Consider the following 17,576-nt stretch of genomic DNA (forward strand, 5'->3'; position numbering starts at 1 on the left):
ATGTCCTTTTCAGAAAAGACAGGCCAGCCAGGAAGGGTGGTGGGGTTGCTCTTTATGTGTGGGAGGAACTACAATGCACCGAGTTCTGTCTGGGGACAGATGACGAGCGAGTTGAGAGTCTGTGGGTGAGAATTAAGGGGCAGGCTGGCAGGGGGGATACTGTTGTAGGTGTCTGTTACAGACCACCAGATCAGGGTGAGGAAGTTGATGAGGCATTCTACAGGCAGCTGAGAGCGGCCTCACAGTCACAGGCTGTGGTCGTCGTGGGGGATTTTAACTTCCCTGATGTTTGCTGGAAGGACCACTCGGCAACCCAGCCACAGTCCAGGAGGTTCCTCCAGTGTATGGATGATAACTTCCTCCTGCAAATGGTGGATGAGCCAACCAGGAGAGGAGCGCTGCTGGATTTCATCCTCACTAACAAGGAGGGTCTGGTTGAAGCAGTAAGGGTTGAGGGCTGCCCTGGTTGCAGCGACCACGAGATGGTGGAGTTCAGGATCTTGTGTGGTAGGACTAGTAGAATAGCAAGTAGAATTGCAACCCTGGACTTTAGCAGGGCAAACTTTGGCCTTTTCAAGCAATTGCTAGGGGAAATCCCATGGGCAAGGCTGCTTGAAGGTAAAGGGGCCCAAGATAGTTGACATTCAAGGATTGCTTTTTCCGAGCTCAAGATCGGAGCATCCCGACACGTAGGAAGTCAAGGAAGAGGGTCAGGAGACCTGCGTGGCTAAATAGGGAATTGCTGGGTATGCTCAAGTGGAAGAGGAGAGTTTACAGGTCATGGAAGGAGGGGCTGGCCACTTGGAAGGAATATAAGGCTGCTGGTAGAGGATGTAGGAAGGCAGCTAGGAGGACTAAGGCATCCTTAGAATTAAACCTGGCGAGAAGGGTCAAGGACAGCAAAAAGAGCTTTTTCAAATACATGGCAGCTAAAACTAACACCAGAGGCAATGTAGGCCCACTGATGAATGGGATGGGTGCCCTGGTGACAGAAGATACAGAGATGGCAGAGTTACTGAATGCCTTCTTTGTCTCTGTCTACTCTGCTGCAGGCAGTCCTGAAGAGCCCTCTACCCCTGAGACCTTAGATGAAGTCAGGTCGACGGAGCGGTTTGCCTTAGTCGATGAGGAATGGGTTAGAGACCAGTTGAGCAATCTGGACATCCATAAATCCATGGGTCCAGATGGGATGCACCCGCGGGTGCTGAGGGAACTGGCGGAAGTCATTGCTAGACCGCTCTCCATCATCTTTACCAAGTCCTGGGAAACGGGAGAGGTGCCTGAGGACTGGAGGAAAGCAAATGTCACTCCAGTCTTCAAAAAGGGCAAGAAGGAGGACCTGGGTAACTATGGACCGGTCAGCCTCACCTCCATCCCCGGGAAAGTGATGGAACACCTTATCCTTGGTGCCATCTTAAGGCATATCAAGGATAAGAGGGTTATGAGGGGCAGTCAACATGGCTTCACCAGGGGGAAATCATGTTTGACCAATCTCTTAGCCTTTTATGAGGAAATAACACGGTGGAATGATGATGGCAGAGTGGTGGATGTGGTCTACCTTGACTTCAGCAAAGCGTTTGACACAGTCTCCCACAGCATCCCCACAGCTAATTTGAGGAAGTGTGGACTGGATAATCAGGTAGTGAGGTGGACTGCGAACTGGCTGAAGGAGAGAAGCCAGAGAGTTGTAGTCTATGGGGCTGAGTCTAGTTGGAGGCCTGTAACTAGTGGAGTGCCTCAAGGGTCAGTACTGGGACCGGTATTATTTAATATATTCATCAACGATTTAGATGAGGGAATTGAGTGTACTATCAGCAAGTTTGCTGATGACACTAAGCTGGGAGGAGTGGCTGACACGCCAGAAGGCTGTGCTGCCATCCAGCGAGACCTGGACAGGCTAGAGAGTTGGGCAGGGAATAACGGGATGAAATCTAACAAGGGAAAGTGTAGAGTCCTGCATCTGGGCAGGAACAACCCCAGGTTCCAGTATAGGTTGGGGAACGACCTGTTAGAGAGCAGTGTAGGGGAGAGGGACCTGGGGGTCCTAGTGGACGACAGGATGACCATGAGCCAACACTGTGCCCTTGTGGCCAAGAAGGCCAATGGCATCCTGGGGTGTATTAGAAGGGGGGTGGTTAGTAGGTCGAGAGAGGTCCTCCTTCCCCTCTACTCTGCCCTGGTGAGACCCCATCTGGAATATTGTGTCCAGTTCTGGGCCCCTCAGTTCAGGAAGGACAGGGACCTGCTGGAGAGAGTCCAGCGCAGGGCAACCAAGATGATTAAGGGAGTGGAGCATCTCCCTTATGAGGAAAGACTGAGGGAGCTGGGTCTCTATAGTTTGGAGGAGACTGAGGGGTGACCTTATAAGTGTCTATAAATATATAAAGGGGGAGTGTCACGAGGATGGAGCCAGGCTCTACTCAGTGGCAAACAATGATAGGACAAGGGGTAATGGGTGCAAACTGGAACACAAGAGGTTCCACTTAAACTTGAGAAGAAACTTCTTCTCAGTGAGGGTGACGGAACACTGGAACAGGCTGCCCAGGGAGGTTGTGGAGTCTCCTTCCCTGGAGACATTCAAAGCCCGCCTGGACACATTCCTGTGTAACATTATCTAGGTGTTCCTGCTCCGGCAGGGGGATTGGACTAGATGATCTTTTGAGGTCCCTTCCAATCTCTAGCATACTGTGATACTGTGAAATTGCTGAATTTTGAGGCAGAGCTGTAATACTTGGTTGTTAAGCAAACCTTCAGCTGATCTGGAAGAGTCTTATTCTAGCCAAAATAACTGAGGAAATAAAAAACTGTATTTCTGCCTAACTCAAATAATGACAAAACACAGTATAGAAATACAACTTTTCCCTGGAGAGATGGAGTTTGGAAAGGTGGCACTTCTCAGTTTGTCCATTTTCCTGTAAAACTGGAACAAGCTAGAATTTCAAGTGCCCATATTTGCATCTGCTCATGAACATTTGCTTTAAAGGCTGAATTCAACATGGCTAAATGGCTGAAGCTAAAGGGTTCCTCAGTACTTATGTTTCTCACATAAAGAAGGCAGAAGCCTCTGAAGCATCTGTGAGACTTTTAAGCAAGTCTTTTTCACTGGTGTTAACTTAGAGCACCCAAGTAGGCCTTGACGACTGTGTAAAGATCAAAGGGAAACAGCCCAAAGCATCTCTCTCTTTCTTTCTTTCAGCTCCCATGAACCAAATACTACGTTCATCAATTACTTAGTAATTCCTGAGGCAGATCTGCTGCTGACTATTGACTATGATTTGTGTTTGCAGAGATATTTAACTAGACAAGTTGAAGCCAGCTACCTATCCAGCCCTTATTCATAGATTACTGCTAAAAGTTGAACTGGCCATGCATCTGTTTGTCAAATATCATGGTTTATAAACTAGCACAATAAAAGAAACTAAAATTTGGCATTAATTTATGACAGCCCAACAAATTTCATCTGTGACTATGAATCACAAACAAAATAAACCAGATAAACACTTAAGATTTGATACTAATATTGAAAGAGAAAAAACTATTTCTGACACTCTAATAAAAAGGTGATATTATCTAGCATAAAGGTGATATTGCTACAAATAGTGATGACTGAGCAACTATACTGTTATCTGAAAAGAGTTCATGTGTATTACCTACAAGATAAATATTCCACGATGAAACCCCAGAATGAATTTAGCCACTAATTTGGTGGTTTTGCAAAGATTTCACTCTGAATGGAAATGCCAGTAATTAGAAAAAAATATTTTGAAAAAAAAACTCTAACATACACTATAAACCAAGACTAACTCAGAGGCTGAGAGACCGCAGACATGTAGTGAAGTAGATGAATATTCACTCAGTTTTAATTATTAGTAATCATAACTAGTGACCTGAGACTCATCCTTTCTATGAAACTCATCCATAGGTCCTCAAAAAAATAAGTTAGCTGCTAGCCAGCTGAATCACAGAAAGCAAGGAAAGAAGAAACTGAAAGAAATCAATGGAGAACAACAAAAAGGAAACTAAATTTACATCAGATCTGTAAGTTCAGTAGAATTTTACTACTGGAAATACGGACTAGGATGGGATTTAAAAGCTTCATGCAGTGTGCAATATTAGATCAGAGTGGCTCAGCTGGGAAGATTTCTTGGTAGATTTCAACCAGAAAATGAGATGCATTTTTCTCCTCAAACAAATAATGCTAAGACAGCACAACTGAGCTGAGAAACAGGATATGATTAAGTTCTCTGGAAGTCAAGTACAGGAAGTCCAAATCGCAGAAATCTGATTCTGTCTGAGCATAAATAATTTTTTTTATTTTTTTAAGGAGGTCAGCAGTTTTTAATGTACAGAAGAAAAATGAAACAGACTTGCTATGTATTAACTGAAAACTCAGCTGTAGATCACCTTACAAAGACACTTCTCATAGGCAACTGTCCTAATGGCATAACTTGAATCTACTGTCTTTCACTCAAACATTAAGTCAGTAAATGAGCTTCAGAGAGAAATTATCCTTAACTATATAAGCTTCTCCACTTTTGAAAGCGAGAGATGGTACTAAGTTACAGTACTGAGGTATTGCCCCTATAAAGAGCTCTGAAGTAGTAGGTGAAAAGTTCAATGTCAAAACCAGTATTTCTCTTAGATATGTTTTTTAAAATAAGACAAATGCATTTCAGTATTTGATTCAATTAACCCATTATACATAGGCATTTACAGGAAAAAAAGTATACTGCATATAGATGACTATGTATATTCACATCTATATGAATAATGTCACAGCCCAAGCAAGTTTGGATGTTGAAGAGGCTCACTGGCAGTTCAGTATATAATAAGAATGATATAATGCATACTAGAAGTCTTACAGAGATGAGCTGGGGCTCCTGAGGTATTAGGAGCCAAGAGGGAAGCACCAGTGTACCTCAAAGGAATTAAGGGTCACCAGCAGGTTGAAGGAGGAGATTCTGTCCCTCTACTCTAGTTTCATGAGACCCCAGCTGAAGCACTGCTTTCAGCTCTGAGGCCCACAACATAAGAAGGATGTGGACCTGCTGGAGCAAGCCCAGAGCAGAGGCATGAAGATGATGAGAGGGCTGGATCACCTTTCCTTTGAAGACAGGCTGAGAGAGTCAGGGTTGTTCAGCCTGGAGAAGAGATAGCTCCAGGGAGATCTTATTGTGGCCTTTCAGTATTTAAAGAGGGCTTGTAAGAAAGATGAGAACAAACTTTTTGGCAGGGCCTGTTGTGATAGGACAAGAGGCAATGGTTTTAAACTAAAAGAGAGGAGATTCAGATCAGATACAATGAAATTTTTTACAATGAGGGTGGTGAAAGAGTGGAACAGGTTGCTCAGAGAGGTAAATGGCCCAGTTCTTGCAAATATTCAAGGCCAGGTTGGACAGGGCTCTGAGAAACCTGATCTAGTGGAAGGTGTCCCTTCTCATAGCAAGGGGGTTGGACTAGATGACTTTTAAAGGTCCCTTTCAACTCAACTCTTCTATGATCTTATGATAAATAGCAAGCCAAGAAAATCTACCCAAAATACCCAAAGGAAAAAATAAGACAGCTAAAAATAAGCAATTTGTGAACCAAAAACTGTTTGTGGTATGACAGAAGTGGTTATGCAACTATAAACAAAATTATTAACATAAGAGGCCTACATATAAAGGAACGTTATGGTAACCTTTAAACATGTGGTGTCCACACACTTCTTCCTGTGCAATTTGAACACTGGCTGGGTAACAGAGCTTTTGTGTAACTGGTAGTTCAGAGGCTGCATTCCAAATTACAGACTGGACTTGATATAAATCCATTCTAATGAACTCAGTAAACTTGGACATATAGGCATCTTTGCTAAAAATGACTGTAAATAGCAGAGGAAAGCTGTATTCCACCAGGGTATCAACATTCACGTTAGCACTGATTTCAGCAACCAGCTGATGTATTTTACAGAGGGGTTACCCAAGGCATTAGCCTGAATCTCTTTGTTCTTTAGAGAAAGCAAATCTGGCATGACACTTTGTGTGTTCTGCCCATCTGTATTACATGTTCTGAAACCAGAAGGAAATACTGGTTTGCTTCATAGTAATAACAGACAGACAAAATATGGAAGAATTGCGATTAACTAGAGGATATGCAGGACATGGCTCAGAACTGTATTGCTCCCATTATCATGCTGTGACCATGAAGTGTTCTGCTCCATAGACAGCAATGCCAGAAAAGACTGCAGTGCAATCATTTATTCAGTGATGATCATCTGACCTATTGATCAGAAGAAAGGCATTACTAAACATTCAATTTATTTGGATAAATTCTTACCCACATCCAATAAGTTCACAATTGTTGTCCCTATGGCTATGTTAAAGACCCAGTTAGACAGTTAACCGGTTCAGAAAAGTGAGATGTAGCAAGATCTTGAGTAAGTCACAAAGATGTGGAGATCATTTCTTGCCTCAATTTTATTGAAGTAAATAGGCATAAAACTCAGCGACCTTGAAAGTAATGTATTTTGTGCCCATTAAGTAGGAAAACTGTGTTAAGAAAGCAAAAGAAAGTAGTAGAAACTTGGAGAAAAACCCAGGACAGAAAAACAAAAAAACAAAACAAGGAATCTAAAAAAACCCCCAACCATTAGGGTAAATTTTATTTACAAGTGTAGATTGAGAGATCTGCTTTTGGCATCTCCACTCTCACAACCTTGTATTTCTCATGCAGTACAAGGATAGTTAACACTAGAAAAACTGACACCAAAAGAGTTATTCAATCAACATGGAGAAGTGTTGGTGGTTTAATTTCTGAGATGTTTAAAGTCCACTTCATGGAAATTTATGTTTTCAATGTTTTGCCATTTTCATAATCTCATCAGGAAGATTCTGAAGTGTTTGCTCACTATTTATAATAAATGTGGAGGTGGAAGGTATTATTTCTGGTTTTGAGCACAAAACTAACAGAGAGAAGCTGAAATCACTTGGCAAACAAGTTAGGAACAACAGACAAAAGCATATGTTAAACATCTTGTAGCTTACAGTCCAACTCAGTGCTGAAGCCAGTAAAGCATTTTTGACAATGGAAAGTGCAGTAATTGATTCAGTCACATGGATCTTACTTCCTCTAGATAATTCATGATCATGAATGTCATTACCACATTGCTTCAACATGGTTATGAAGATAAGATAAATAAAACCAGAGGAAACAGGCACTAAGATTCCTTATGCCACTTTCATATTCTATTCAGACTTTTTATTCTGCCACCACTCAGTACCAAGTTATCAATAGAAGCGTGGAATGGCTGGTGTAAAAATACTCATGCATTCCTACCCAGACTTATACCATACTCTCAGATGTTTGCCTCTAGCAGTATCTTGCTGTAACACTCACCTCTGTTTTAGAAGCTGTTTGTTGTCCTCAGTGGTTACACTGTCAGCATGGTCCCGCTTGAAAACTTCAAAAGCTTCCTGACATCCAAGTGACATATTTTCTCCTGCCTCAGGAAAACAAAAAGGAACTACTTCAGAACCATCAAAAGACAGACAATTTTCATTTATTTAACTCCTGTTTAGACAAATACAGCAAGTCAGCCCAAGGGTCTTAAAGCAGCCAGATTACAAATTTGGTGTTTCACCACTGGGAAATCATTTTTGAAAAAAGATTTTTCTCACAAATTAATTTTGTTTAATTTCACTTCTCTAAAGTCTGAATGTTTGAGCTGTGTAATTTTTCAAGACAACTTAAAAAGTTGCTACGCAAAACCAAACTTTGAAAATTTCAAATGTGAAATAGTGTGAGCAAGAAGTACTTTCACAACAGCAAACCGTAATTTGTGTCCTTATTTCTTTCATCCTTGTTTCATATTGGCCTCTAAACATGCCTTGAATAGTGTCAGTACTCTTGAAAGAAAAAAATTCAGGCTTCTTTTAATTACATATTAATGAACATTTTTCCTGCCCTTTTAAGTAAAGTAGATGTTCTACCTACAAAAATGATTGGTTCCTCCCTTTTATATTTTCAACATGGTGGTTGTTTCCTTTTGTGCACCAGAAGGTCAAGACCTATTTGGCCTTCAAAACTGCTTAAAAATCACTATCATAATTGATATTGTATTGTTGTCTGTATTGTTGATAGTTGTGATTAAAAGATGATGAGTAAGAAATAAAAATAATAAACCGTATTATAATACAGTTGCATTAAAAATAATACAATGGTATTATCATTAACAAAAAAAATCAACAGCTAAGGAAAATGAAAGATTACACCAGCATCTGTGTATCATGAGCACATATATGTCAATAAATAACCAAGGAGAAAGGATGAGACTTTCACTTAAATACATTACAGTAATGAAGAGAATCCAGGAGCAGAAAAGGGGCTGAATCTCACACTCAAACTTCATGAAAAATAGCTGCATGTCTAATTCAACCTCATGGTTGCAATTTAGTTTCAAAATGATATTCCTTAAATTAGAATTTTTTCTCTTTTTCCTTTTTTTTTTTCCCCTGTAGATTCCTTTTTCTGTCCTATTCACAATCATTCCTTCCTGCTTCAGAGCTATTGAGACGCACAAATCCATTGTGCACAAAAGCTATGAAGTTTCCTGGGTGTTCTGCTGGGCAAGAGGTTTTGATGTTTTATGCCAACTATGCACAAAGCATATGCTAATTATGGACAGAGCCTTGGGTGACACGGCTTAATGTGAGGTGTCCCTGCCCACGGCACTGGGGCTGGAACTAGATGATCCTAAGGTCCCTTCCAACCCTAACTATTGTATGATTCTATGATTGTGAACACTTATTGCATACAATTATTACTGTGCTACTTGCTTTGCCATTTGGTGAAACTGGGGACAATACACTAACAAAACATACCTAAACAGGTTGGGATATGCAATATTGGGATAATACACCTTATTGGGATCTAGCTCTGGAAGCTGCATTTTATAGTTGCTCCAAATATGTTCTGCTTTCCCTTCTCATACTTACACCCTAATACCAGGATTATTCCCCACTGGCTTCAGTAAGATTTATGTGGTGTAAGGTACTGTTTACAATGAAGGCTGGTAACAAGAACTAGCACTCAGGGATCAATAACCCATAAAAGTTTAAAAATCTTTATTCAAAACACAGTAGAAAAATTTGTTCTCTGTTTCAGGCAAAAGAATCGGCACATCTGTTGATAATTTTAAAAATTTGAGTTGAAAATAGAACCACCATGAATGTGTGAATGGCAAAGCATGTAGACATGCTCCACCTTTTTTGAATAAGAAAATCACAGAAAGATACAATGAAGTCTTTACACTGCTTTGTGATCCAAAGGAGCAAGAGGATTTAAGAAAATGTATTTTTCTGTCATGATGACCTGAGAATTTAATGTTCATGCTTCTCGCTTCCCTTGAATTAAAACAGGCAGCTTTGCAAGCAGAATTTTATAGCACATTGATCCCAACACTAGCACTAATTTTAATATGCAGTCTGAATTGACCCTCTAGAATTGCTTTTTTTGCAGAAAAAGTTTGTATTATGTGCAGAAATTCATGGATGAAAGTCATGGATGAAAGTCATGGCTGAGCCTAAAATAAACAATTAAATGCCCTTACTCATATGTAACACCCCAATGTAAAGTATTTAATGTGCTGCCTTTGATAGTAGAAGTGAAAACAGTACAAGTAAGTTTGGAAAACAAAACTATTACAGTGATCATTACTTCTGCCTGGCAGAAATGCATCAACCAAAATTAAAGGTAATCTGATAATCATTTTCCACATTAAGAGGCAGCAGACTTGTACAGCCAAACAAAGCACACAAAAATAGATGCCCAGAACTCTCAGGAAGGGGAAACTTTCTGACTTATTCAGTCCATTTTAAGAAAATACAGAAATATAAGAACTAGCAAACAATCACATTCTGAAAAAAGTATCTAAGGAAAAGAGCTTAAAAAGGACTATTAAGATTGTATTTCAGCATAATATGAGCATAAAACAGCTACAGGAGAACATTGCAGTGTGTGGATAATGACAGAGATACTTAGGATGATTATGGAATACAGAGATTAATACTAGTAAAAGACTGCAAGAAACATTGGAAACTTAATGGACTGGCTGTGTTTTTCTTCTGCTCAGTAATGAAGATTACTCCTTCTCCATAGATGATGTATCTTCAATCATGCCACTTACATTTCATAAATAATACCTAATTTTTATAGTAGCTTCACCTTCTTTCAAATGGCCTCCAAGTGCAAAGAGGTACTAGGCATCACTGGCTTGCTGCTTTTCTTGGACCCAATTCAAACAAATAAGCTATACGTTCTTTTAAAACAAGGTGCTATTGAAATTCTGTTTATGTCTACCTATTTCTGTAAATTGAAACCTATGTATAGCAATACGTACATGACATAAATTAAATCAAAACTGAGAGAAGAAACCATTGATGATAACACATTTTTGGCAAGGTAGCCAAACAGTTCAGCTAAAACTGTTAGACTTGTAGAAAACGATTTCTTTTACTCTTAAAGGGCAAACAATTTCTCCTCTCCTTCTTCAGTACTGTGATGTAGTGTTACAAAATAAATATTTTAAAATTCTCATCTAAAGAAAAATCATCATATCCTACAGGATGAGAACCAGGAAACACGTCACCAGGTCATGACAATGTGAACTACAATAATCACTACCATAAAAATAACTCAGATCACTGGCAAAAAGATAAGACTTTCTTACAATCACATTCATGAAAACTCAGTTGACAGGGTTGCTTTAAAAATTGATAAAATTTGTATCAAATTAATTTTTATTATACCTTTCCTATTAGGCTGTGCAGATTGGCTTTAATACTAAAACACTCACAAATATGCCCAACTCACAAAGTGAAATCTATAGCAGAGCCATCACTAGTTACAGCAAATTCAAACAGCTTCTTCTTGGGAGAACTTGGCTTGATCCGCATTCTGAATTAGAATGTTTAAAAATGTTCTCATTAAAGGTTTGATTTCTGTCTGTATTCCCACCCACTGCACTCCACCAACTTCCACATCAAGAAAAAAGTTATGGTTCAACAGTCTCCTTTCATAAAATGTGAAAATTACAGCTGTCCCACTGGGACTGGGTAAGTCAGAAAGCAGAATGACGATGATGGCTCACAAGCTCTGAACCAGAGCAACAAGATCAGAAATGACCAGGAAACAGAAAGCTTGATGTAATATTGATAATGGACTAAAATCTTTAAATTGATGTGACTTCAAAATACACTGAGGTAAGGCTTTTGGATGTGGCTGATTGCTTTCTGATATGAAAAGATCAACGTACACCTACAGCTGGTAGAAACCTGCATTTCAGCAAAGCCCCTTGCAGATATTACACACCCTATTCTATCAGTAACTAAATTAGAGATCATTAATTCTATGCTGTTACATATACAAATGCTATTTCCAGCTATCTTAGGCAACAACTGTTTAGTGCTTCACCAAATTTAATTAAGAAAATAAGTTAAAGGAACATGTAGGGTATTGTGTGGCACTGGCTGCTTAGCTGCCAGCAGAGAAATTATAGGGTTGAATGCTATTTTTAAGTTAAATTATATCCACTAGGATTACTTGAGGACTATATCTGCGTAGGTAGGACCATGCAAGTGTATAAACTCAGACCTTATTTCGTTGCCATAAGTCATCAAACATGGTTGTACATATTTAAATGACCATACTGTTTTTAAATGTATCCAGCACCCACAAAACCTACTGCAGCTTGTGTTAGTGCACAGTTTACAAATACTGGACAATTTATGAGGACTTTATTTTAGTGTTTTTACATAAAGACTTCAAGAGTGCTCAAACTGTAAATAACACTCCCAGAGCACTAAGTCTGGCCACCTTCTTTTTTCATTTTTTTGTTGAAAAAGGGTTTATTGCTCAGAGAGAGAAGACCTCCTAAAGTTTAATGTGTGAAAACATTCACATGCTCTTCAATTAAGACTGTCAAACAACAGCCTGAAATTGTTATCTTCTCTGCCAGAAAACAGAATCACACTGCCTCCTTGCAACCCTACCTTGCAACCAGATTTTGGTCCTGGTATAGGAGCTCCAAGGGGATTCCAGCAGCCCTTATGCCAGAGGCTGACAGTTTAGACTGCAAAAGGATGGGAAACAGCTCTCCAGGAGAGAATAATTAAGGTTGCAAGTTGAGCTGTTCTGAGCGAGGAACATTAAGACTGTTAACAAAAGCAAACTCTTAGGAACAGCTGTTCAGAGCATGTATTGTAATGAGAAAGGCATCTGCACACATATCCGCTTTGCAGAAACTACATTTTCACAGTAAAAGACTTTGTGTTTCCATTCCTACCAAGTGCTCTATAAGACAAGAATTTTCAGCATTCACTGAATGAGAATTTTGCCACTAAAATCGATAGGAGAAAAAAGTCACCTTGGCTCAACAGCTCTCAAGTGAGGGTTGTCTGAAGAGTTTCGGTATAGTAGGTAGCATGAATTGTGACTCTTCATGCTTACAAAGGACTGCCATCAGGTCATTACAATGTGAACTGGAATAATCATTGCCATAAAAATAATTCATTTTTTATCAAATATGAACAAAGGAACTGTGAACACTTCCAAATGAAACTAAATACAAATTATCTGTTAAGTCTTTCTAATAGAACTAAGGTATTAGAAGTGTTTGCATGTAAGCATCATTTATACATCTTTACCAAGATCCCTCAAAATATCAGAGTCATCTGTTCAGGATGGAAAAGAGTAGATTCAACAGAGTCTGGGAATAATGAATCAACAGAGAATAAATAAATAAATACTCAAAAGTAGGAAAATACACACACAAAAAAAAAATAAAAGAAATACTTCCCCACTGTAAAGCTCAGCTAAATTCTTCATGAAAAGCATATATATTACAAATAGCTACCTTCCTTTGACTGCAATTAAAATATGGGAAAGATACAAAACAAGGTTACTCGCTGTACCCCTGCAGTGTTGAGCTGTAAAATAAAAGTCTTTGGAAAGTTAAAAGCCTCAAAGGAAAACCAGAATATTCAGACTCAATAAACTAAATAATACATTGATATACTTTAATTTCTCTGGCTCTGGAGTTTGCTTGTTTATTACAGGTGAGGAAGAGAGTAAAATGAACAGTTTGGGATTGTGAGCGTGTTTATTGTGGGACTGAACATTGACCTAGGCAGGTCAGATTGCACTCTGCAAGTGAAAATTTCTACTGTGCAAACCCTTGAGTTAATCTGTACACAGGCCATTTGCCTAGGCATCATTTTATCCACCTAAAATTAACTCCCAAGATAAACAACTGTTCTATATATGCTGAAATAATTTGTAAATAAAAGAGAAATCATCCTAAATTAAACACTGTAAATGCCTAACAGCAAAGAACAAACTTGTACAGGAGTGTGTCAGACACAAACCAAAGACAAGTACCATCTCTACGGCAATGTATATTCCTAGAGGATATGTGATATTGCTTTAAGATTAAAATAAAAGAAAAAAATGAAATGTTGCATACAATGCCAGCTTGTAAAAGCCAATCCATATAAAGGCCGACTGACATGCTTCCAAAAAGAAAAACCTAACCAACCACTTACAAGAACTCCACTAGGAATATTTTTTTTTTTTAACTAATTAATATTCCTCTGTAGGAGTAGTAAGGCAAATATTGAACTGTAGCTCTAAACCGAAAGTTAAATTAAATATAAACTTAATTCAAAACAAGATGAAATTGGGTATTTTAAGATTGTCCAAGGTGTAGAACAACAAAACTCCAAATGGGATATGACAGCTGAATTCCATTATGTTGACTTTCCTCAGTTTCATTATTTTAAGAAATCTCAGGTAACAATACAGGTAAGAAAAATATTTTTCATATTAACCCAGCAGTAGGTTTTCAGCAGCTATACTTTTGCAACAAAAGCCACTTGACCTTTAACGCCTAATGATAGTCAGAAACGCAAACTGAGACGTGGCAAGTCTGATACCAGCTTGAACCTCAGAGTGATCTAAATCTAAAAGGACTGAAGCTATTGAAATCTCTTTCCCTCATTTTCCTCTTCTGGAAAATCAGTATACTACTTTGTCTACCTGTCAAACTTTGCAAAGCACAATGCTAATGAGAATAAAAGAAAACTGCTGGTAGCATCATCACCTTCCCCTGATACAGTACATATTTTCCTAGGATGTGTTAGACCCAGTTAAGAGGATCATTTTGGTCTGCTTCTGTTTCTGTTTAGTTGTGGGTTCTAATAATTTCTGATATTACATGGCATGGACTTAAGATCCTGTAGAATATATGTGCTAGCATGAAAACTTTACAGTGTACCTACTGTTAAGTTACCTAGTTAAGCTTTAAAACTTTTCTTTAAAGAACCAGTGCACAGCAGATTTTTCAGATTTAAAGTGGGAGCAGAGGAGCCGAGAGTGCAGATTGAGGCTACTTAGTATGAACATGGTATTTGCAGATATCAGCAGTGAGGAATGAAGTAGTTTATGTATTTATATAAACAAGTTTTTCCTCATATTCTGATACTAATATTATTGCAGAAATAGTTTGCGTTTCACGTATGACAGCTTGTATGTCTCAAGAAGAAAACTAATTCAGCTGCTATTTGCAACCATTTACTTCTTTAAAGCTGCCTGTCAGATCATGTTTGATTGTATAATACAAACACACATTGAAAGTCCTTAATTAGTAGGTACAAAGAGAGAGCCTGAAATGAAGCATGGTAGGCTTGGCAGAAGGTCAGGGGGTGGATACAAAGGAAAATATGAAGTCAAACCCACAAGATGTTTAGAAGACCCACCCAACAGTGCTGCAACTTCTAAATAAATAAGAATCACTTTTGGTTATGCCAGAATCACAAATTTCAGATAACTTCTCATAATCCAGGATATATATCTTCTACTGCATTGTGCAGTTTACGTTGAACACTGGATATGATAAATAGTCTGTGCATTTTCCTCTCTTCGTAGGAGTCTAAATCTGTTCCCCTCAAGAGTTGATGAATTCGTAAAAATTTCACTAAATATAAGAAAAGGCCAATACATTAGGCACTTGAGTCACTCATCAACTTTAAATTAGACTACTATGCTTAAGATGAAGATCTCAAGACCGAGTAATTGAAAATTAAATGTGTCTATTTTGACATCTTTTATTCATCTGCTGTGTTGCAGTAGCAACATCTGCAGCTTCTGGTTTAGATCTGAAAAAGCACTTCTATGTTCAAAAACTTGTCTCCCTTTTTCAACTAGACCAAAATGTTCTAAAAAAAGATAGAATACTCTCAATAAAATCTGACTCATTTACATGTTCTATGCTGATTTGAATGATAGATATAGTATTTAAATTCTCCTTGTCCATATATCTTTCTCAGTTTTAGAAAAATTACTCTGAATGGTGGGATAAAAGAATATTTTAAGAGTTTTACCAAATGACAACCTACACCAACAGAATCATGACAGCTTGGACCAAATGCAAGTGAACATTTTAGGGACATCTGTAGAGATCTGCATGTATTTTTGGTGCATGAAAAATTGTCTCCACTAATCTTGCCAGTAACACCATAAACCATGAAAGAGGCATATTTCATTTTCAGAGCAGTTTAGCAGAGGGAAAAATGACTTGTTCTAAACATCAATCTGGTTTTGGAAACTCACTACATTTTTAATGTCATATTACATTTTATCTTTATTCTTTATTAAGATACTGAGGTTTTCTGAAGTAGAAGCCTGTATGTACTATATCTTAGGTAGACAAGGAAAAATATCCGTAATAGGTGCATCATCAAATAATCTTAATTTCAGGCTATAAACTACAGGAGTTCAGGAGCTGCTGTTTTGTTTTGGCTTGTTTTTTTTTTTCCCCCAGCAGGAAATCCAGAACCAACAGAATGGGGTATGTTGAGGTAGCCAGTTGAGAGAAGAAACCATGAGATATGCTCCATGGTAAGCTATCTCTTCTTACCAATCAACAACCTAGAACTTTTAAAATTGGCTATTTATTTACATTCAAGATGAGTGAGCTTTACCAGTCCTGTTGCTTTTTCCTTTTGGCAGCTGAACATTGGCAATTAAGAAATGAGTGGAACATCTTAGTAAAAGAAAGAACTGATTCTTGCTCTGTTGAAGCTTTATTGGAGTTTGCCTCTGAGAATGAGCATGGTAGCCTGTTGTGTATTGTTGTCCAGATTTTAAAAAGCAACTAGGCATGTTATTCCTCAGCAACAACTGCAATAAATTTCCAGGACTCTGCTACTGAAGAAGCACTTTTTCCATTCCTGAACAAGTTATGGAATTGTTATATTACAGACAGCAACCCCTCTTTCTCATGTCATTGCTGACATTTTAAATAACAGTGGTCAAAGCAGTCAATGTATATTTACTGTACTCTAAATATACACACAAAACTGAGCCTTCAGGAGTCTTAACTAATCTTCTCAGAACTGAGAACTTCTAGACATGTGATAAGCTCCAGAAGTTCAGCATAGTCAAAATGGGAGTCCTGTACACATACAACAGCAGTTTAGAGAACAATTGCCTGACTTTGCTCAGGTACCTGCATGCACCTACCCTGACTCTAAGTTATTGACTTATCTGTGGAATGAAGCATATTATGCCCCTTGTGTTACAGAAAGGGTGCATTTTAGCAAGCCTAAATAAGTTGGTAGTGCATGTAGAAATAGAATTATTATTACCAATACCTTTTTTTTATATATATATATTTAATTCTTACCTGTAATGGTTTTCAAATAGGAGCCAAAGTAGAAAAGGAGATAACAATAGAACCTGGACTTATACATAAAAATAAATTGGCTAACTTCTTTCTCGAATTTTCACTTCAGCTTTTCAAAACTTTGTCAAATTATCCTTACAAAACTTCACCTACCATTAGCTAAGACTTAATCTCATTATTTTGTACTTTTCTCAGCTGATAAAGGTTTTTTACTTCTTTTTAAAACTCTTTTGACCATATATATTTTATCTTGAATAAAAAAAAAAATAATCGGATTGAATTGTAAAGGAAACACAAGAAATGCAACACCGTAAAAAATAAGAAAAAGATTCTTAATGCTGTAAACAATTTTTTTTACACCAGTTTTTGCTTTAGAATCAGTGTTAACATAGTCTAGAAGAATGAGGAGGTTTTAAGAAAATTGCATCTTTAATAAAAAATCATGCATGTATATTGAATGGAAATACCACTTTTATACCAAAAATGTAACTGACAACAACTCTGTGACAACTAGGCCTTGAAAGATTATTTTTCTTTCTAGTTATAAATTAGTATGACATTAATTACTGTTACTGAATATCTACTTACATGCTTCTAAGTTCCTGTTGTGACAACAGTATTCCTATCATCTGATAGGATGATATCCCTATTTCTTTACTTTAGGTATGACAGTGCTTTCTCTCTGGCAATTTCACAACAACAGGGATTAAAAATTGGCATTGCAAAGCCACAGGAGAACTGCAGAAGGTTAACTGTGTTAAATATATCTCAATGCTTTTTAAGAAGGAACTACTATTTAATGATAAGGACCTTTTATGTACTGAGCTTAGAGATAAAAGAACTATGAGCATTCTAAAAT

General features: G+C 38.0%; 1 protein-coding gene across 10 annotated transcripts in view; it reads right to left on the minus strand.

The window, feature by feature from the left end:
* Positions 1-17,576, minus strand: part of KIF6 (kinesin family member 6) — a 149,770-nt gene that overhangs the window by 53,000 nt on the left and 79,194 nt on the right. For all 10 annotated transcript variants that reach the window (XR_009964878.1, XR_009964877.1, XM_062619073.1 and 7 more), the window contains one exon: positions 7,375-7,477. Coding sequence is in view for 8 of the 10 variants with exons in the window: in XM_062619073.1 (XP_062475057.1) it covers positions 7,375-7,477 (103 nt within the window). In the remaining 2 variants the exon portion in view is untranslated. The remainder of the gene's footprint in view (positions 1-7,374; positions 7,478-17,576) is intronic.

The sequence above is a fragment of the Pezoporus occidentalis genome, unplaced genomic scaffold, assembly GCF_034315485.1.
Source record: "Pezoporus occidentalis ecotype Australia unplaced genomic scaffold, CSIRO_AGI_Poc_V1 ctg209, whole genome shotgun sequence".
NCBI lineage: Eukaryota > Metazoa > Chordata > Aves > Psittaciformes > Psittacidae > Pezoporus > Pezoporus occidentalis.